A 22,281-nucleotide genomic window follows, 5' to 3' on the forward strand; every position below is an offset into this window, starting at 1 on the left:
CAAGTTCACTTATTGAATAGTAGCGGTCCACAATCAATAATATAATTTTTTACATGATACATGCTCGAATGAAAGTTCTTGGTATCTATGGACGTTTTTATGTCTCATTATGTGTTGCACACTTTATCACTTTCAGCAGATTAGTTTACATGTCCATAATTTTTCTGGGGAATAAACGACCCGTATTCGATCTCATACGATGCTAAAACCGGTCAACAGAATGGTGAGAAGTTATAATTAAAACAAAGAATTAATTTTGTCTGTTAAGGACGTATTTAAACATGAATTCGACATCCTATAACTATTAACTTAAAAAAAGCTGCCACAGGCGAATAATTTCCGTATACTCGAACCACACAACAACCTGTGGTTGCCAACTATCGACAACCATATTAACTAAAATAATAAAGTATCCATGAAAATAAATAATACATCACTTAGATTGTACAGTTTTTCTGTGTTACAGAAAATTTTTTGTAATTTCCCCATAGGTTCCAGTAGCTTAATTTGTTCTAATAATCGTTAAAATAGGTCACTGTTTCTAATTTTTTTATGTTTCACAGTTTATTAAGATCTTTATTACTGTGCACAGAAAGCAGATGATCAGCAATGCAGTATCTTTGATCTACCTGAACCATGGAACAACTGCTATCAAACAACACTCTCACATTTACAAATATTTATTTATTCGCGGAACTTTGTTTTAGATTATTGATCAGGGGAACGTGATCCACAGATGTGTTATAGATAACCGACAATTAGAGTAATCGTCACTTCACTGAAGGTATTGTCCACTTTACTCTGATCATTTTCAATAATTGGCATAGAGCACCACGTAACATGGATAGGTAAAGAGTAGACTGATTGCAGTGAGTTAACTGACGTTTAATCTAGGAAACAATGAAAAGCTTTTAAGTGATCCATTCAGTAACAGAATATTTGGACAGTTTTTTTTTTATTATTGATCAGTTGTTTTATCTAAGAACATCAGAACAATCTTCCTAATACACTGTTAGACTATCTCAACAGGGTGCAGATAAGCAGGCAACTGAAACCGTAAATGCCAGTAGGGTGCTTTCACTGCTAAACACAGAATTAGCTAAGATTGAAAAGTTTAACAACATGATATGTAAATCATATCCTGTTTATTTAACTACAATTGAGAAAAGAATCCGGTGCCCTGCAAATCTGCCTTCTTGACTATACACCTTATTTTGTTCAAATGGTGATCCGCAGACTCCAATTACTTGTAAAAAGAGAACATTATCACCGAGAGGCCGCTATTAGAATTTATTTATTCATCAAAACAAATCGTACTAGCTTACTAGGGCCCGGTATTGTCTCCATACACCACAAAGCATATACCGCCGCAGAAAGCTTTTGAAAATGTACCTGTATAGTTGGTATATTCCTATTATACTAAAACTAGCTGTTACCTGTGGCTGCACTCGCTGGTCAGTAGTTTTCTTATTATGCACGATGATAACAAGGGACACCTGACAGCAGAATGAGGCGCTCCGCGGAACCCAAGGACTTCGGACGTGGTCGGGTGATTGGGTATCACTTGTGTCATACGTGTGTACGCGAGATTTCCACACACTTTAACATCTCTAGGTCCACTGTTTCTGATGTGATAGTGAAGCGGAAACGTGAAGGGAAACGTACAGCACAAGAGCGTACAGGCTGTCTTCGTCTGTTGACTGACGGAGACCCAGACAGTTGAAATTGGAAATTTATGGTAAAGACTATAGGACCAAACTGCTGAGGTCATCGGTCCCTAGGCTCACACACTACTTAATCTAACTTAGAGTAACTTACGCTAAAGACTACAGATACACCCGTGCCCGAAGGAGGATTCTAACCCCCGACAGTTGAAGAGGGTCGTAACGTGTAATAAACAGACATCTAGCAAGGCCACCACACAGGAATTACAAACTGCGTCAGAATTAACTGCAAGTACTATGACAATTAAGCGGGAGGTGAGAAAAATTGGATTTCATGGTCGAGCGGCTGCTCATAAGCCACGCATCACGCCGGTAAATGCCAAACGACGCTTCGCTTGCTGTAAGGAGCGTAAACATTGGACGTTATCACGCTGGAAAAACGTTGTGAGGAGTGTCGAATCACAGTACACAACGTGGCGATCCGATGGTGGGGTGTGGGTATCGCGAATGCCCGGTGAAAGTCATCTGCCAGCGTGTGTAGTGCCAACAGTAAAATTCGGAGGCGGTGGTGTTATGATACGGTCTAGTTTTTCATGGAGGGGGCTTGCACCCGTTGTTATTTTGCGTGGCAATATCACAGTACAGGGCTACGTTGTTGTTTGAAGAACCTTCCTGCTTTCGAATGTTGAAGAGAAATTCGGGGATGGCTATGGCATCTTTCAACATCATCCAGCCTGTGACCGAGTGGTTGCACGACTATAACATCCCTGTAATGGACTGGCCTGCACAGAGTCCTGACCTGAATCCTACAGAGCACCTTTGGGATGTTTTGCAACGCCGACTTCTTGCGACGCCTGAGCAACCGGCGTCGATACTTCTCCTCAGTGCAGCACTACGTGAAGCATGGGTTGCCATTCCCCAAGCAATCTTCCATCACCTGATTGAACGTATGTGATCCGTGGTAAAAATTGCTGTTTTGAAGAGCACGCCGCAGCGCGTAGTGTGAAGCAGTCGCCCTCCGTTTCTGGCGGGGGCACCGCTGTGGCAGTCGCAGCTTTGGTGTCTCCCCCTGGTGGGAAAGGGGAAATGTTGCCTGTTTACGTGCATTTAAGAGGCGCTATGCACTCGCCAGTCGGTCAGCCTGTCTCTCAATTGCATTTATTAGGCAGTTAGTGTCTGTCTGTCTGTCGTTTGGAGTGCTGGTATGTCTGTCGTTCGGATCAACCTTTAAAGCCGGCAAAATGAGAGTCTTTCCAGTCCGATAGTAAGGGAACGAGTGGTCGCCCGATCGGGGCTTAGTTCCTGCATCTGAGTCTGCGCGTTAGGCCTCCAGTCGGCTCGGGTTTGCGAAGACAGTGGTCATTGGCGGTTGGATCGATCGGTTGGTCGGTCGCACACTGAGACGCAAGATGACTGGTCCGTCTCGAGCGTCGGCACATGGGAGGTCGCCACGTGCGTCCAGTGGGCCGCGGCGTATAGCGAGGGGTAGTAGCTTCGCGGTCGACACGAGAGCGACAGGAGTCAACCGTCGGTATGGCCGGTGCGAGCTGCGACGCTGTGAGACGGGAGATCGGCGTTCCTTCCTGCGTCCGCTGAAGCGGTTGGCAACGGACGATTCGGGAGAGCGATTTGGGGGAGCTGCCCCAGGTCTTCTCGAGGTATCGCAGTTAAGTGATTGGTGATATGTTGTTTGGTTTAATCTTGTTAAATTCTACTTGTTTTCTTGGTGAGGTCACCAGCCGTTTTGATATGTGGTCGTCCCACCATTCTTCTCCGTTTGCCCACCCTCGGAAAGGTGGTTGTTTATAAATTGGGTGGTCCGTTTTTCCCTTTGTGGAGTAGGGGTAGGTTAGAGCAACCTGCGGTTCGGGTTGTTCGGTAATCTCCCTATCAATCTGCTGTATGTTAGTAGCTGCCTGTGTCATGTTTGTTGGATATGGTGTGTTAACGAATTTATTGGTTGGAGTGTAACGGCCTAATACCTGAAATATGTTTTGATCTTTGGGAACTTTTATACTATTGCCTATGATCTTGAGAGGCGGTATGTGTGTACTGTAAAGCATTTTAACTATTGTTCTGCCAACCTTGTAGAATTTTATGTAAGATTGCATTTAATGGGCTTTTATTTAAATGATCACTTTAGTATATAAAGTTGCCAGCCTTTCGCCGTAGGACTTTTCTTAGATGTTAAAATCAAGTTGCACCTTCGTTGGCAAGGTTAATATTTTAATTGTTAGTGTTCTGTACCATTTCCGTCCCTCCTACGGGGGGTGCATAGTTGTGTGCTTGTGTAAATTGTTAAAACTCTTAGTTTAAAGTTATCCGGCGTGCCGCAGAATTTCACCAGTGTAGTCTTTCAGAGCGGTCGTAACTACGGCCCTGTCAAAAGGGAGCGGTATGGGTCTCTGCCAGAAAGCTCATACAGTCAAAGCTTGTTTCTTTCTGCCTCTGAATAAATTGTATCTTTGATATTTAGAGGGTGCTTTCTGATTATAATTTTAAATCTGTTTCTTTTAAAAATATGCTTTTACGCACTTTTAAAGTGAATAAAATTCCCATTTGTTAAAAGGAAGTTGGTTATGATTTTATCAGTTACTCCCTAGCAACTACTTCCATGCTTACATAGTGTGATTTAATGTGTTAATGTTCTTGATGCGTGGCTAGTAAATAAAATAAATTCTTAAGAATATTCTTTGAAAATAAATCACGGTTCAGTATGCCTGCGTGAGTGGAAGCTGCCATCAAGGCTATGGGTGGGCCAACACCGTATTGAATTCCAGTCTTCACGATGGAGGGCGACACGAACTTGTAAGTCATTTTCAGCCAGGTGTCCGGATACTTATGATCACATAATGTAGATAGACGTAGGTGGTACACTCCGCTTGTGTGTTTCCTGTGATTACCACGCTTATGGAAAGAAGTAGAAAATGAGCTCCAAGGTGGAAATAAAGCGTTTCTGGACTTATGGCCAAATAACACATTTCATTCCTGTGTATGTGAGAAAAGTTTCCTGAAGGTTTGGCGATACGTCTTTGATACAGTTGCTCCTGGCGTGCTGAGGCCTGTTACGTATCTCCAGGTGCTACTCCCCTGTCGGACGTCTGCCGTTGCCCTGGTGACGCTGTCTCCTGTGTGTTGCAGGCTCTGAGTCGCCGCGGCCTAAGGCGGCGCTGCGGTACGGCGACCCGCGGGCCGAGAGGCCGTACTTCGACGACGTGTCTCCGCGCAACGTGACAGCCGTGGTCGGACAGTCGGCCGTGCTGCACTGCCGCGTCAAACACCTGGGCGACCGCACGGTGAGTACCCGACACTGCACTTCACTGCGCGCGCTCGCTACAACGGCACCCACTGGCCCAAGCAGGGAGCTCTGCTGTCGTCTGCTCGTACGCTTCGCCAGTGGGTAGTCGCCCCGTGGCGTAACCTGACTACATATTTCAGCAATATCGTCACACGCCTCCGAGGATTTCTGCTGGACGTCACTCCAAATTGCAAGAGGGAAGAACGTAACACCATTGTGAACCCTTTATTAACACTGAGATCGTTATAAAATATAAAGTAACAGAATATTAAGGACTACATTATGCAGTACACAGCTGTAATATACCGTGTGATCAAAAAGTCAGTATAAATTTGAAAACTTAATAAACCACGAAATAATGTAGATAGAGAGGTAAAAGTTGACACATATGCTTGGAATGACATGGGGTTTTATTAGAACAAAAAAAAGTATTGCTAGACGGGTGAAAGATCTCTTGCGCGCGTCGTTTGGTGATTACCGTGTGCTCAGCCGCCTCTTTCTTCACGCTTGGCCTCCCAGGTGCCCAGACCTCAGTCCGTGCGATCATTAGCTTTGGGGTTACCTGAAGTCGCAACTGTATCGTGATCGACTGACATCTCTAGGGATGCTGAAAGACAACACCCGACGCCAATGCGTCACCATAACTCCGGACATGCTTTTCAGTGCTGTTCACAACATTATTCCTCGACTACAGCTATTGTTGAGGAATGATGGTGGACATATTGAGCATTTTCTGTAAAGAACATCATCTTTGCTTTGTCTTACTTTGTTATGCTAATTATTGCTATTCTGATCAGATGAAGCGCCATCTGCCAGACAGTATTTGAACGTTTGTATTTCTTTGGTTCTAATGAAACCCCATGTCATTCCAAACATGTGTGTCAATTTGTACCTCTCTATCTACATTACTCCGTGACTTATTCAGTTTTCAAATTTATACTGACTTTTTGATCACCCGGTATTTATTAGAGACAATCGATTTCGGCCTTGGATCAGACTATCATCAGTGCCACTTTACCAAAGGAGAAGAAAACCACATATAACAGAGTGGGTGACATCGAATTAATTCAACTGACCACGTGAAACGATATTAAATACGTCACAATTAATATCACTGTAACAAAACGTAAAAAAAATTATCTGATCCATGCATTAGCGTAATTAGTGGAACAGTTATCAGATATACATTGTTCCATCAGTGACACTGGCTGTAGAAACGGAATATTCTGTACATTTAATCCCATACACGTATTTGTGAGGTATACTCATCCTCTGAGCAAAGTGGGTGAACGATAATTCAATGAACAAGTTAGGGAAATGCAAAGATGAACCAACAACTGAGTACATCGATTATCAAAATCTCACTGAAGTTAACATTACACCTTCTGACAAACTGCAAACATATTATATTACAACATCAATAACTCAATTACATTTGCATTTTATGGTTGCTATATAACATTAGTGGAAACACAGACCGATACATTTCAGCGTAACCAAATCCGAAAGTAATATAAGTACTAATCGTACAGATAACATGATAAAGACCAGCAGTATTAACTATTTCCTCCTATGGTTACATCGTTTAATAATCAATATTAACTATTAACATTGTTAAATCTCACAACTATCCAAGTACTTTGTCTTTTTACCTACTTGTAACTACTACTGAAAATGATATCTGTGTGCTAGCATACCAAATGTATACAGAGAATTTCCTAATCGACGTGTTTTACAGTAAACTTGAGTTCCAATGTATGTAAACAGCCTTCGTCACACTAGTATATTTTCTTAATAGATCACACATAGATTTGTGATCTACGTACTGTAATAATCTGAAGTGCTATAACAATTTTTTACTGTCATATGCCAATGTTTGATGTACCCCTGGACATTTCAAGATAGTAATAAGAGTTGTTATAAAACACACATCACTAATTGAGATTTCAGGTCATCTCGTTCCTTACTATTACATCGTTCTGGTTTGTAGATATGCCGTGTTAATCTAGACAAAGCTTCTACGAGCGTAAGACAAAGAAATTATCATGGCATCTATCAGTTACATGTCAATGATAGAACAATGTACTTCTGGTACCTGTTATGCTAATAACGCAAGTGCGTAGCTCATACGGTTTTGTAAATGCTTTATTATAGTGATGAAACATGCGATGTACTTCATATTGTGTGATGTATCAGCTGCATTACCTTAATGTTACACACTTTGTAATATGTCGTTTTGTCCCTTTCGTATAGTGGACCATAAGGTGGTCAAATCCTATACCGAAATCAATCGTCTTTAGTAAAATATACAGTTACAGCACTGTATTGCAAAATGCTATTCTTAACATTCATTAAAGCTGCACACCGCCACCTCCGTAAAATACTTCTAGAATAGTTGCGTCACTTTGAAGCAACGTCAAAAACTCTGGGAACTCCATGGTGTCTTCATAGGATTTATTTACAATTTAAAATGTAATATTCCAGACTGTTATTGCGCCTCACGCTCCTCAGCAAAGGCATATCACGGAAGAAAAGGCAGACTGTTATAATATTCATAGTTACATACGTAACTACACAGCGCAACATAGTTAAGAAGTCACATTTTGAAACACTGTAATTGTCTGACATTGCGGCACGTAACTTGGAAATTTGGCTCAGAGATTCCGCTAACCATCCTCCGTCGCAACGGGAGACAATCCCGAAGCGAAAAACGTGATTCTTTAATTGTGTAGCGCAGTATAGCTTGGGCATCAATTTTTGTACTATATCATGGTATACAATACTTAAAAGTGTTAAATTTATTTTTTAACGCAGAAAATGCATACTTGAAATTTCTTAGCGGTGAATTCAGCATATTTGAAGCGTCGTGTCAAGTACAAGATCTACGTACAATGGTTAAAAGGGAAGATGAAGAATTTCAACGACAGAACTTAGTATAGCAAAATGTCATTAATCGTGCAGCATGCAACCTGGCGGGCTGTATACTACCTCATACTTGAGATCAAGTGTACGGTACTGTTATAATCTCTTCTCACGAACGTCAGCATATCAATACGATCACGTCTCACATGAAACAGAAGTAATAGGTGGTGCTTCACGTGATGTACGCAAAGTAGAGGCGGTACTTGACGACTAAAACCTGGAAAACGGTGTCGTCGCTGTAAGCACAAATTAAAGCACAGTCTAGCCACCAGAATTAATAAACTACTTTCGAATTGGAAAGTAAAGTGAGAGAACACGTGTGCAATGAACATCGGATTGCAGGGAATCGCTGATGCCCGACGTTCAGTGGAAGAACATATTCCATTGTCTGTTCTATCTGGTAACTACATCTGAGTGTAGTGGAATTACAGTTTCATCATGAATATAATTAACCATGCATGATGCAATTATACGAAGCCGTTAGTGTCGTTTTAGACACATATCCTATCTTCAGGCAAACACTGCAAATAAGGGCATGTACTTATACGGAAGTACATTATTCAGTGATTTATTAAAAGGAAAAAAAAGCCTTGCCCGTTTACTCAGGACAAGAAAAAACAACACGCACAGGATATTGCATAATTAGTCTTAACAGATACCTCCAGAGGTCGTGTAGCTGCATCAGTAGATGAACTCCGGAATGTGAAGGTAAGGTAGGCAACTATTCATTTCCGTGTAAAAGGAAAACAAAATCGACTCATATTTTTAGTTCCGAAGTAAGTTTTTTTTTTTTACAGCTGTCGGTAAAAACTGTTATACATGACTGACCGGTTCATTGTGCTAGGCATATCCAAGCACTCCGATACCGCCAGGGTCTCGGAAACGAGTCTCCTCGTGTGATCACGCAAGAGGATGTCACAGTAAGTAAAATCCGGGTGTACGGGGCACCACAAATATCCATTGCTTCACCTGCCCGTCTTTCAGTTGCAGATTGTTTCAGTTGCAAACTGTAAAATGTGATCGAAGGACATCGTAACACATCAGACGATCTCATCAACCTTTGACTCAATGCGAGTAGTATATCAGAATATAGGCACGAAAGTTAAAACAGTGGGCCGATTTTGTTTTCCTTGTAACATGAAAGTGAATACATGCTCATATGTAACTAGTTATCCATTACATCCCTTCTACGACCTTTGGTAAGGTATTGTTTGAATTTCCAGTGACGTGTCCAGTGTTCAAAGGATGGAAGTATGGGAACCCCTACCTGTACATGGTATGGGGCACGGTGATGTGAGAATAATCTTGTATTTTATTAAACCGGGGACCTAGAAACGACAGAATAGTTTCGTCCGGCCGTAGCCCTCCGTGGTTCACAACCCCACAATAGGGCACCCACTCCACCGCCGCACCACACCGAACCCAGAGTTATTGTGAGGTTCCGCCCCAATATGGTGTACGGGTAAGTGGAAACGGTGTTAGCGCAACAATCGCCGACACAATGTAACTGAGGCGGAAAAAGGGGTATCAGCCCACATTCGCTGAGGCAAATGGAAAACCGCTTTGAAAACCATCCACAGGCTGGCCGGCATACCGAACCTCGACACTAATACGACGGGTAGATTCGTTCCAGGGACCAGAACGCCTTCCCGCTCGGGAAGCAGCGCGTTACACAGCGCAGCTAGTCGCGCGGGCATGAGAATCATCTTACTTCCTTTCTTCCTTCCTCAGGGCCTTTGTCCCGCTCCAACGCGGGGTCGGCTTTGTCTGTACAGATTTGGCAGAGGGTGGCCGGATGCCCTTGCTGACGCCATCCCGTCGCTCCCCCCCCCCCCCCCCCGTCCCCCCCCCCCACCCCTGGGACGGAAGTAGTGTACCCCAGATGTCTGCCTCTAGTGTAAGTCACGAAATAGTGCGAACGTTTATAAATGTCTGTGAGTCACGTATCTGAGGCTGAACTTGGAGACCAGCCCAGTATTTACCTAGTGGGATGTGGAAAACCGCCTAAAAACCACATCCAAGCTGGCCGGCATATTGGCCCTCGTCGTTAATACGGCGAGTGTATTCGATCCTGGGCCGGCGCGCGTCCAGCAAGCAGCGCACTAGCGCTCTCGGCTACCATGGCGAATTCATTAGAGTCATCTTACTTATACCGACTTAATTATCTTCTCACTCTTCCTCATTTTTCGACCACCTACATCTGATGTATGAACTTTACTGGAGTTCGTAGTGGGCAGGATACATAGAGAGTGTGAGGACATTCTTAGTACACCAGGCGTACTACTAGAAGTATGTTACCTTTTATTTTGTGTTAAAAAAAAGAAAAATCTGAGGAAGGTGTCAATGCAGCATCCAGTCGTGATGCTGATGATGCATCTGTCTCCATATGTTCCTCTCTGAGTGGTGTAGTTGGATAGTGCTGCTGGATATATGTTCTTATCTTAACTTCTGCCTCTACGCTCTACTGAATCTTTTCATTTTCATTTTAAAGTTTCTTGGGTAAAGAGAAGGGGTTGCCCCCTGGCGTTAGTGGATGCTTCATTCTGCCATTTGAATTACGTCTACAGAACGGTTTCCGTTGAGTCCTATTGGGCTTAAATTGCAAGAAGTGTTATTGTAACAATCAACAATATACTTAATCTGGTCTCGGTTGATATATTATAGCTATCTGAAATTTTCGATCACATGATCTTTAATTTTTCGTTACGAACTGATGTATCAGCTCATCATTACTCTCTAATATCTGTAATAATACTCCAAATACTCCAGTATGGAAATACCCTATATATGTGTGTGTGTCATGAAACAGTCCAACATCACAACAGAATATCCAGAAATTTTTGCTCTCATAGGAACGCCAAAGAATCTGTTCATTGAGCCAGGAGGTCACAATAATTCTCACTACAACGTTCGAAACTTATGCCAAAATGAACACAGGCAAAACAATGAACAAGTGACCTGTGACAATAATAAAGCTCCTTTCTGTGGTTATGGTGACGTCAGCGTTTACCGTAAAAGCGTCTTATGGATAATACGGCTGAAGAAAAAAGGTGAGAATTAAGTATAAGAATAGATGTGGAATGCCATACACATCACATCAGTAGTAAGAGAAACCCATCAGAGATGTAGAACTGGACGAAAAATGTAAGTACAGTAACATCACTACCCACGAAAATTATTTTAAAAAATAAGCAAATTTCATCATGGCTCCTTTGTAGATGACCTGCTGTCAAAAACGATAAACGACAAAAAAGCTGCCCTGCAAAAAATTCAACTTTCAGAAGCAATGTAATTCTTGGCGAGGAATCGAAAAAAATTAAAGAAAATTAATGTTATAATTCTTAGGTCTAAACTAGATAAACAACGATGAGTTTTTCAGGATTTACGCAAATAAATCGAGACCCCCCGAAGATGACAAATGGGTGTCAAAACGTGTACAGGTAAATACAAAAAATACATCATGTTTTGCATTGGACAAAGTTTTATAAAACCTAGTGTCCGTTCTAAGACTTTCTCTGAGCTTAAGTTATTCCTACATGTGTATGTTCTTTATGCCAACGGGAAACTGGTTATCGTTTCCACCCATTAGGTTCGTATCTGCCAATACTTAGATATAGACGTATGAAGTCGTCCCTAAAAGTTTGGGATATCTCGTAGTCATTTTGCAAGTATGGCTTCATTTACAGCATCCTCGTATACCTAGAAGACTTATGCTTCAAGGTGTGGCAACTTGATTATTTGTTAAGGATGGCTATCCCCAGTATCTTTTTAGCTTTCGGTAACTTGACAACGTCACGTCACACCATTCACACTGGGTCACTGTCACTTTGTTGTCGCAAAGACAACCCTATCGTTACTAGCAGTTAGTGTACACACGCTGCTTCCAAGGAGGGGCTAAATCTTACCGCGTGACTAACTGCTGCTGCCAACAATCGCTGCTAGTTAATTAGCATCTTTATTGCACAATCACCCACCGCTTCCGAAAAGAGGCGAAGCCGCATTCACGAGCTAATTGCTGCTGTGTCGCCGCCACCGGGGGCTGCACCCTTCCTGTGCTAACAGGCGCTAAATTCAGAGGCGAGATCAAGCACCCACTGCAGCAGCTTGTTGCTGTATGCACAATGACTGTGAAGATTGCATTTGTAATTGTGGAGGTTACTACCGCTTCTGAGGTGTACCGAATCTTGTTTCACGCACTAGTTGTCGAGATCTCGCTTTCCATTGATACGTTGTGGAGCACTGATGGTTCAAATAGTTCTGAGCCCTATGTGACTTAACATCTTAGGTCATCAGTCCCCTAATACTTAGAACTACTTAAACCTAACTAACCTAAGGACATCACATAACACCCAGCCATCACGTGGCAGAGAAAATCCCTGACCCCTCCGGGAATCGAACCCGGGAACCCGGGCGTGGGAAGGGAGAGCGCTATCGCACGACCACGAGATGCGGGCGAGCACTGATGTTCCTGCTTCATATGGCTTCATGCAGTTGAGAAAACATAAACGATAAAGGGCCAACGTTTGAAACGACCATGACAGGTAGACGAGCGAGCTCTGACAATATCCGTCGGTAAGACAAGGTGTCCAAATACCACTCGATATTTAAAACACAATCAGCATCAAATATTTACGTTTATTGAAGCTAAAGATGTTTTGCATGAAAGAACTTAGCTGCTGCAATCAGACGTTCCTCTACACAATATTTGCCTCCATCACTTGTCTCTATTGTCAACACGGCAATTTCTCGATGGCTCAAGATGTTTCCTCATCCGATCCCTTATTTTAATCGAGTTGTGCCACATATTTCTTTACTACCCTATTCCCTTCTGAATCCCCTTATTAGTTGTCCGAACAACCCAATACAATTTCCCGCATTTACTGCAGCACCCCTTTTTAAAAGCTTCTGTTCCCTTAAACGCGCATTTTCCATGATCACTTCCGTACAACGCCAAGCTTCCAACATATACCTTCCCAACATACACTCCTGGAAATTGAAATAAGAACACCGTGAATTCATTGTCCCAGGAAGGGGAAACTTTATTGACACATTCCTGGGGTCAGATACATCACATGATCACACTGACAGAACCACAGGCACATAGACACAGGCAACAGAGCATGCACAATGTCGGCACTAGTACAGTGTATATTCACCTTTCGCAGCAATGCAGGCTGCTATTCTCCCATGGAGACGATCGTAGAGATGCTGGATGTAGTCCTGTGGAACGACTTGCCATGCCATTTCCACCTGGCGCGTCAGTTGGACCAGCGTTCGTGCTGGACGTGCAGACTGCGTGAGACGACGCTTCATCCACTCCCAAACATGCTCAATGGGGGACAGATCCGGAGATCTTGCTGGCCAGGGTAGTTGACTTACACCTTCTAGAGTACGTTGGGTGGCACGGGATACATGCGGACGGGCATTGTCCTGTTGGAACAGCAAGTTCCCTTGCCGGTCTAGGAATGGTAGAACGATGGGTTCGATGACGGTTTGGATGTATCGTGCACTATTCAGTGTCCCCTCGACGATCACCAGAGGTGTACGGCCAGTGTAGGAGATCGCTCCCCACACCATGATGCCGGGTGTTGGCCCTGTGTGCCTCGGTCGTATGCAGTCCTCATTGTGGCGCTCACCTGCACGACCATCATTGGCACCAAGGCAGAAGCGACTCTCATCGCTGAAGACGACACGTCTCCATTCGTCCCTCCATTCACGCCTGTCGCGACACCACTGGAGGCGGGCTGCACGATGTTGAGGCGTGAGCGGAAGACGGCCTAACGGTGTGCGGGACCGTATCCCAGCTTCATGGAGACGGTTGCGAATGGTCCTCGCCGATACCCCAGGAGCAACAGTGTCCCTAATTTGCTGGTAAGTGGCGGTGCGGTCCCCTACGACACTGCGTAGGATCCTACGGTCTTGGCGTGCATCCGTGCGTCGCTGCGGTCCGGTCCCAGGTCGACGGGCACGTGCACCTTCCGCCGACCACTGGCGACAACATCGATGTACTGTGGAGACCTCACGCCCCACGTGTTGAGCAATTCGGCGGTACGTCCACCCGGCCTCCCGCATGCCCACTATACGCCCTCGCTCAAAGTCCGTCAACAGCACATACGGTTCACGTCCACGCTGTAGCGGCATGCTACCAGTCTTAAAGACTGCGATGGAGCTGCGTATGCCACAGCAAACTGGCTGACACTGACGGGCGGTGCACAAATGCTGCGCAGCTAGCGCCATTCGACGGCCAACACCGCGATTCCTGGTGTGTCCGCTGTGCCGTGCGTGTGATTATTGCTTGTACAGCGCTCTCGCAGTGTCCGGAGCAAGTATGGTTGGTCTGACACACCGGTGTCAATGTGTTCTTTTTTCCATTTCCAGGATTGTATTTCCTAACGCTTCTCTTTTTCAACAAAACTTTTCTTGCTATTGCAGGAGCACGATATAAACTGCGTAGTTTATTTACTGCCAAGTAGTACAAAACTCATCCGCTGCTTTTAGTTACTGATTCCGTAATAAAATGCCTTCCGTGACACTTTACTTAAGTCGACCACATCCCTTTACCCTTATTTTCATCCTTTTTTTGATATTTTCAAGACACTGACCATTCCCTTCAACTGAACTGCCAAGTCCTTTGCGATCTTTAAGAGAATTACAATGTCATTGGAAAACCTCGAAGCTATGATGACTTTTCCCTGGCCTTCAATTCCTTTCCAAATTTGACTGTGGTTTACTTTTCTGCCTGATCCATACACAAACTGAACAACATCGGCGATAGACCACAACACATTCTCACGTCTTTGTCAACTGGCACCTATTTTCAAACCCCTTGACTCTTTATAATTGTAACCTGGCTTGCGTATGACTTCTGGATTGCCGATATTTTATTCCAGCTACCGTGACAATTCTAAACGGCGTATACCATTAAAGGGTATCAAAAGATTTCTCTAAATATGAAAATGCTATGAACGTAGATTTGCCTTTCTTCATCCAGTTTTCTAAGATATGTCGTAGGGTTTGTCTTCACCTGGGTATTTTTGGGAAAAAAATTTATGTCAGTGTTTACAACCATGAGTCGTTAAATAAATGGCTGATTAATATTTGCACTTGGAAGCGCCTTTCTTATTTGATATTGCAATTTTATTATTGTCTTCTGATATTTAGAAGGAAAATGTGGGACAGAAAAGAGTGGGAGGAAGGTGAGAGGAAAGATGAACGACCGTGTAATAAATCCTATGTTTCTAATGGTGCATAATGTAATTTAAAGTAGTAGGACTCATGTAGTGAATCAGCTAAGAAGTCCGAGGTTATTTTAATTTGGCAAGATGCTACGAAAGAAGTTAAGAAAACGGTTCATTATATGGAATAAATTGCAGTTTCGTCTTTCGACCGCATAAATAACGATATACTTTAGACACTGCGAATGTCTTTACCTGCCCACGGGGTACCCGCGGTCTGAGGGATCTTGTCACGGTCCGCACGGTTCACCCCCCCCCCCTCCCCCCCCCCCCCCCCCACGCCGCGAGGTTCCAGTCCTCCCTCGGGCATGGGTGTGCGTGCGTCGTCCTTAGCGTACGTTAGTTTAAGTTGGATTAAGTAGTGTGTATGCTTATGGGTCGATGACTTCAGCACTTTGTTCCCATAAACCTTACAACAAATTTCCACAAAATTCGACGTCACTAACTATTTTTGACACTTTTACTGCCCTGCCCATACATGCGTCAGTTTTCAGTTCAAGACTTCACTACCACGGCGCCTAGTAAGATGTATGCCGTGGTGGTCACTGACTACCCGACTCTGAAGTCGCACTAATGAAATAAAACATTATGACCACTGGCTTCACACAATGTTGGTCTCACCTTTGGAAGGCAGTACGGTGGCAGTTCTGCATGGTACGGCTTCGACAAGTCCTTGATAGTTTTCGGGGATATGTGGCACCAGCTGTAGAAGCACAGCCGGCCTCGGTGGCCGATCGGCTCTAGACGCTTCATTCCGGAACCACGCGGCTAATATGGTCGCAGGTTCGAATCCTGTCTCGGGCATCGATGTGCGTGATGTCCTTAGGTTAGTTAGGTTTAAGTAGTTCTAAATCTAGGGGACTGATGACCTCAGATCTTAAGTCCCATGGTGCTTAGAGGTATTATTTTTTCTTTTGTGGAAGCACAGGTCACGCAGTTTCCGTCATTTCTAGGTCAGTGGCCTGTATGCGCGGAGGTGGTGCCCGACAAGAGCCTTGATGAGTTTTATCGGCTTCAGGTTACGTGAATTGAATGGCCAAGACAATAACCTAAACAACGCAGTGATTAATGCATCTGACTGCTATTTAGGTGACCATGGTTCGATTACCGAAGTTGCCAGAGAACATTCCTTGGTGGGACCTCTGGAGCGGGATACACTCACCCTCAGTCCACCACCTGAGGAGATACGTGAATGAAAAGTAGCGGCCCCAAGATGTGAGAAGGTGTGTGCTGATCCCATGCTTCTCCACACCGCATCTGAATGAAGTCATTAGCAGAAAATGACACGGCGGACGGTCGACACTGAATGGTTCGACAGGGCCACTAGACGGAGCATTAGCTTTAGCTCATTATTGTGCAACTCAGACCACTCTGACATTGTGACAATGGCAATTAACCTGCTGGAAGATGCTACCTCCATCAGGGACAGACGAACGTACGCGGTCCACTATAGTGTTAACTTAGTCCAAAGCTATCATGATGCCTTCGGTTACCTCCATAGATCCCATGGAAGCCCACATAAATGTTTCCCACAGCTTAGTACTGCTCTCATCGGTATACTTCCGTGGTGCAGTGGAGGTTTCTAACAACCGCGCACCTGAAAGATGGTGTATCCGGACATAATCATCGACCTTATGTAAGATGAAACGTGGCTCATCCGACCAGGCGGCAGGTTCCAATTAATCCACGGTCCAGTCTCGATGATTAAAAGTCAGCTATAATTGTACTTGATGATGTCGTTGGGTCAACATGGGAATACGCAAGGGTCAACCCGTTTCTCAACAATGAACGCTTGACCTTGTGCTCCGAAACACTTGTGACTGTACCAGTATAATACGCTGTCATCAAATGTGCCACAGATCGCCACCTATCGTACTTTACAGAGCAGGCAATCCCACCGATCTTTACATTCTGTTCTGAGGCGAAAATATCCAACACTGCCGTCTGCTCACGCTTTCACAACCCCGCCGTACCGCGTTCCAAAGAAGACCAACACCATGTTAAGCCTATGGTCATAATGTTTTAGTTCATCATTGTGATTTCAGAGTCTGTCAGTCAGTGACCACGACGGCAGACATCCGATAGATGTTCGCAACAGTAGCACACAGGAAGCCGACAATTTACGTTGTTTCTGAGATGCTCGTTCCCAGCTAGCAATCCGCCTTATTGAAAGACCTGACACCATCGGCTGAAGGAGATAAAGCTATCTGTATCATTTGTTAAATATGTTAAGTCTTGATCGTAATTAAAAATTAAAAATACAATTTGCAGAAACGTTGTCCAAGCTGCAGCATTCTTCCTTCTTTTAGCGCACTATCTTTTTTACAACTTTTGTTGGATATCTTGTCACGAACAACAGAAATTTGTCTCGAAAAGAATATGATTTTTATCCCTATCTACTCATTGAGATCTAGGATCCCCGCGATTTACCTCTATCTCTTAAAACGAATACTAGAGTGGTTCCATTGAAAATGCTTGGGCCATATCCTGCATCATCACTGACATCCAACTTTCGTTATGTGTCGTATGATCTTGTCGTGGACAGTATTTTGAACCCTAACTTTGTGCCGGCCAGAGTGGCCGAGCGATTCTAGGCGCTACAGTCTGGAACCGCGTGACCACTGCAGTCGCAGGTTCGAATCCTGCCTCGGGCATGGATGTCTGTGATGTCCTTAGGTTAGTTAGGTTTGAGTAGTTCCAAGTTCTAGGGGACTGATGACCTCAGAAGTTAAGTCCCATAGTGCTCAGAGCCATTTGAACAATTTTTGAACCGCTCTTTTCTTCTTGCTTTCTTCGGTGCATTTAACAATGTCCTTCGAGACTTTCGCGGCAGTTCTGCTTCACCCTTTTCAAATCAAAACTAATTTCATTTCCTTTTAGTTTCTTAGCTGGTACTGTATGAATTCTGAACATTAACTTCATCGTATGAACCCCAACAAAATAGAACCTCCTACGACATTTAGTGTTTCTCGACAATTAATAACTTAAAGGTTATGATCATTTAGGCACGGGTTCCAGCTCCTAGAAAAGTTTTGGCTGAATTAATTTAAATGTACGTATCGTATAAATGATAAGTTTTCCTTGGGCATAGAACGCCCACTTTCCCAGATACGCCCTTTGCTGGAACAGGGTATGAAATTTAGTACTTTCGGTAATGGTGAATAAACTAGAATACTTGCCCCAATTCGTAATGAACTGACTGAATCAATTACACAAACACATATTACCGTTAGTCTACTAATCTAGAGTGCCGTTTCAACAAATAATGAAAGTCCGACAGAATTTCACTGTTAATTATAGATATAGTTTGCACTAGCGTTGGAATAATTTTCTGGTAGTATCCCTGGAATTATACGTGTGTGATTAGGTTCTCTTTACAGTTATGTTAATTAATTGTGCCTACTTGCTTGTTCGATTAACAGTTTTCTGAAAGAAAGTAACGTCCTAGCGTCCTCTTTTTACTGGCTATCAGTTGCAATCCATTGGTATAAGACAACGCTTGCGATCAACGTAACGTATAACGAGATTTCGGGGGGGGGGGGGGGGGCACCAAAACTGATTTCTTTTTACAACATTCATACTTGGCAAAGAGGACAGTGAAGTCATAGTTACTATAAAATAACTTTTATTACAGCACATTCACAGTTAGCTATGTTTACAACCTGCCCTCTCCGTTTACTTCAGTTAGGTAATGTCTTCAGTGACGAATATATTGCCGTGATAAAGGCTGTGGAACAGTTAAGCAGCGGCAGTCAAAGAACCTAACCACACAACTATAAATCTGGGTATACCACCAGAAACTATTCCAAAGCTCCTGCAAACCATATCAATATTTACCAGTGAAATTCTTAGCTAAGTTCCGCTGCCATACACACTTGTTGGTGTAACCATAGCTTTATAAAATGCCTTTTGTTCATCAGGGTCGACGAGTTGTTCCATCAGTTCTAGGTATTCTTCAAAGCATACTTTTTTCTTTTTTTTTTACAATGGACGGTAATAGTATCTTTGAAAAGTCTTACACACAATAATGATTTTTCTTAATTCAGGTACGTTGCTAAGGAATGTCATTATTTTGTTTCGTTTTATGTATTCTGGAAAGTTTTCATATACAAGTAATTTTACAAAAATGAAGCTAATGACGAACTTATTCACCAGGTTAGCATAACTTCTTCGATAATTTTAAGAAGAGATTATTGTGGCAATTTGACATCAAAGAATGTTACATAATATACAAGAAGGCGCAGTCTATATATTAAGGCGCTTACCTCTTCTATTTCTTGATGAAGTCATGTGAGTACAAAATGATTAATAAAAACTGGTTAATATTTTGGTGGGTTCCTTGATGCTGCTGTCTTTAGACAGATATTATTGCAGAGGGTTCTTTTGCCGACTATTATAAACATCTATTGTCGCTAATCATCAACAAGAGGGTCAGTCCTCATTACCACATTGGTACTCCTTCATACCTCAGGACGTGTCCCGACATCTTGTCTCTTATTACATTGAAGTTGTGGCATAAATTTCATTATAGTTCGATTAAGAGCCTCTTATTCAATCTACGCACTCATGTTTAGAATTCATACGTAGTACCACATTATAAAAGCTTCTATTTTCTTGTTCACTGTACTTTGTATAATACATGTATTACAAAATTTGGGTTTCGTTCCAACCAAATACTCCTAGAAGATGTAGCAGAATACGCACAGTTCGAGCCCTTGCGTAGTTACTACCTTCATTAAACCTGCAAACGTTAACTCTTTAATTGCTCACAATCTGTACCGACTCCAACAGTCGTCGTATACAAGCACTCCAACTGTTAACGCACGTTAACTGCGAATAATGCACTTCGCTACTTCGCACAGTTAGCAGCTCCTATCTTTGTAACGCGGTTTTTAGCCACCAGAAACGGAACAGCTGGGTCCACCAAAACTATGCGCTGCGAAACTGCCCCTGCTTTTTTCTGTTGGTTTGATGGCAAATAAAAAAGAAAAAAAACTACCGTGTAGCATTATTTGCTATGAGATCCTCTCTGGAGAAGTTCGGGCGGCAAATGATACTCTTTCTATTTGCCGCCATTTCGGTTACTTGAACGTCAATGACGACGAGATAAGATGATGAGAAGGAAAAACACATCCAGTTTCAAAGTGAAGAAAAGCTGGTATCGAACCCAGGACCCAGATATCTAGGGGCAGTGACGCTAAACATTAGACCAAGAGTTACGGACGATTGGATTCTCGTGTACCGCTGCGGTGGTATGATCCTAACGCATTACGTTCCTCTACGGCAGACAGTAAGTGCACCGTATTACTGTTCATTTTTGGAGCAACGCCTGCGAACAACTTTGCGAAGGAAGCGGCGACACTTTCTGCGCAACCCACTCATCATTTTTCACGACAATGCGCAGGCGCATAGAGCTCAAGCTGTGGCTTCTCTGTTCGGTCGATGGGACCGGGAGGCATTGTACCATCCACCATATTCCCCTGACGTAAGTCCTTGTGACTTCGACTTGATTCCGAAGATGAAGGAACTACTTCGTGGCATTCGCTTCATAACTGTCCCAGAGATTTGACAGGCAGCAGACCACTCCATTCACACCATCAACAGAACAGGCTCTGCTAACGGTGTACTGCGCCTTCCACATCGCTGACAACGGGTTCTACACAACGCTGGTGACTACTTTGAAGGACAGTAACAGGTGGCAACATGTAACTCTTTTGTATCGGTTGTGAACAAATAGTTGCCACTAAAAAGTTCCAACCCTCGTATGTAGGCCAACTTCAGTTCGGTACATAAGCGCTATTTACCGAAAAATACTTCAAAAGCTAAATCAGAGATCATTCTGATTTTTACAACAAAATAAGGATCTACTGACGACACAAGGATGCATGGTTAACTGCTGGTGTTCATGAGAGTCTTTCACCAGTCTGCAGCAGTCCTGTCATGCCATTCGCTCAGTAATTCGTCCAAATTGGTCATCTGAAGTGATGATGATGATGTTTGGTTTATGGGGCGCCCAACTGCGCGGTTATCAGCGCACATACAAATTCCCAACCTTTGCTCAGTCCAATTTCGCCACTTTCATGAGTGATGATGAAATGATTAGGACAACACAAACACCCATTCATCTCGATGCAGGTCAAAATCCCTTACCCCGCCGGGAATCGGAGCCAGGACCCCGTGCTAGGGAAGCGAAACGCGACCACGATACCACGAGATGTGGACGTCATCTGAAGCGTCCTTCGTCGCTTTATCAGCATCAGTCGCATACGCAACCGTCTCACATGTGGCTGATGGTAAAAATATCCAGAACATAAGCTGAAAGTAGATTATGATTTCCATGTTACTCCTATTTTTGTTATTTATTGCTCCCTGTATACTCATGTGTCCGAGCACTGGCTTGACACAGCTGTCCATGTTAGTTTATCTTGCACAAGTCTTTCCGCATGTGATCAACTATTCCAGTCTTCCACCTGTTTACTGTTGTGAAGACATGAGGTCCCTCCTCAATTTATACTGCCCCACCCCCATTATCCCTCCTCACTCAAGTAAACTATTCCTTAACTTCTCATGAAGCATCCAGTCAACCTACAGCATTTTTCACTCAGATCCTCCTATAAAGGTCTACTCTCCTTAGCTCGGTAGTGTACGTTATCTTTAGTTACTCTAGCTCATCTTGTAAAATTCTGCATTCTTCTGTAGCACCACATTTTAAAAGATGTGAGCCTCTTGTCCTTTACTGTTTATGGTTCAATATAAAGCTACACTCAAAACAAAATATTTCCGGAAATACTTCCTAGCAAATAAATTCGTATTCTATGATATGAATGCGGGGTGTCTGTCCCTTAGAATATGTTCGAAAGAACGGGGCACCAAGCGAAATCCGCAGCTGTGATACATGTTATGTACACTGAAGGTGGAAGGAGGTGAAAGGAAATGAACTAATGACATCTGCTTCGCCGGAACTTACCCGGAATCAGCGGCACCAAGTGAAAATGCGTGCTGGATCGGGTCTCGAACACTGGATCTCCTACTTACGAGGCACTTGCATCATCCACTGCATCAGTTGCACACAGTCTGCACATTTGCGATGAACACTATCTCGGCTCGCTCCGACTTGCTCCCCACCCACGTGCCCAGTGCTCGCTAATTTTATATTCTTGCC

At 43.5% G+C, this 22,281-nt stretch overlaps 1 protein-coding gene across 1 annotated transcript in view; it reads left to right on the forward strand.

Moving 5' to 3' along the window:
• Positions 1–22,281, forward strand: part of LOC126281509 (hemicentin-2-like) — a 2,121,475-nt gene that overhangs the window by 1,376,791 nt on the left and 722,403 nt on the right. Inside the window, exon 3 of the mRNA XM_049980531.1 lies at positions 4,806–4,960. Coding sequence (XP_049836488.1) covers positions 4,806–4,960 — 155 coding nt within the window. The remainder of the gene's footprint in view (positions 1–4,805; positions 4,961–22,281) is intronic.

Source organism: Schistocerca gregaria, chromosome 7 (assembly GCF_023897955.1).
Source record: "Schistocerca gregaria isolate iqSchGreg1 chromosome 7, iqSchGreg1.2, whole genome shotgun sequence".
In the NCBI taxonomy this organism is placed as follows: Eukaryota; Metazoa; Arthropoda; class Insecta; order Orthoptera; family Acrididae; genus Schistocerca; species Schistocerca gregaria.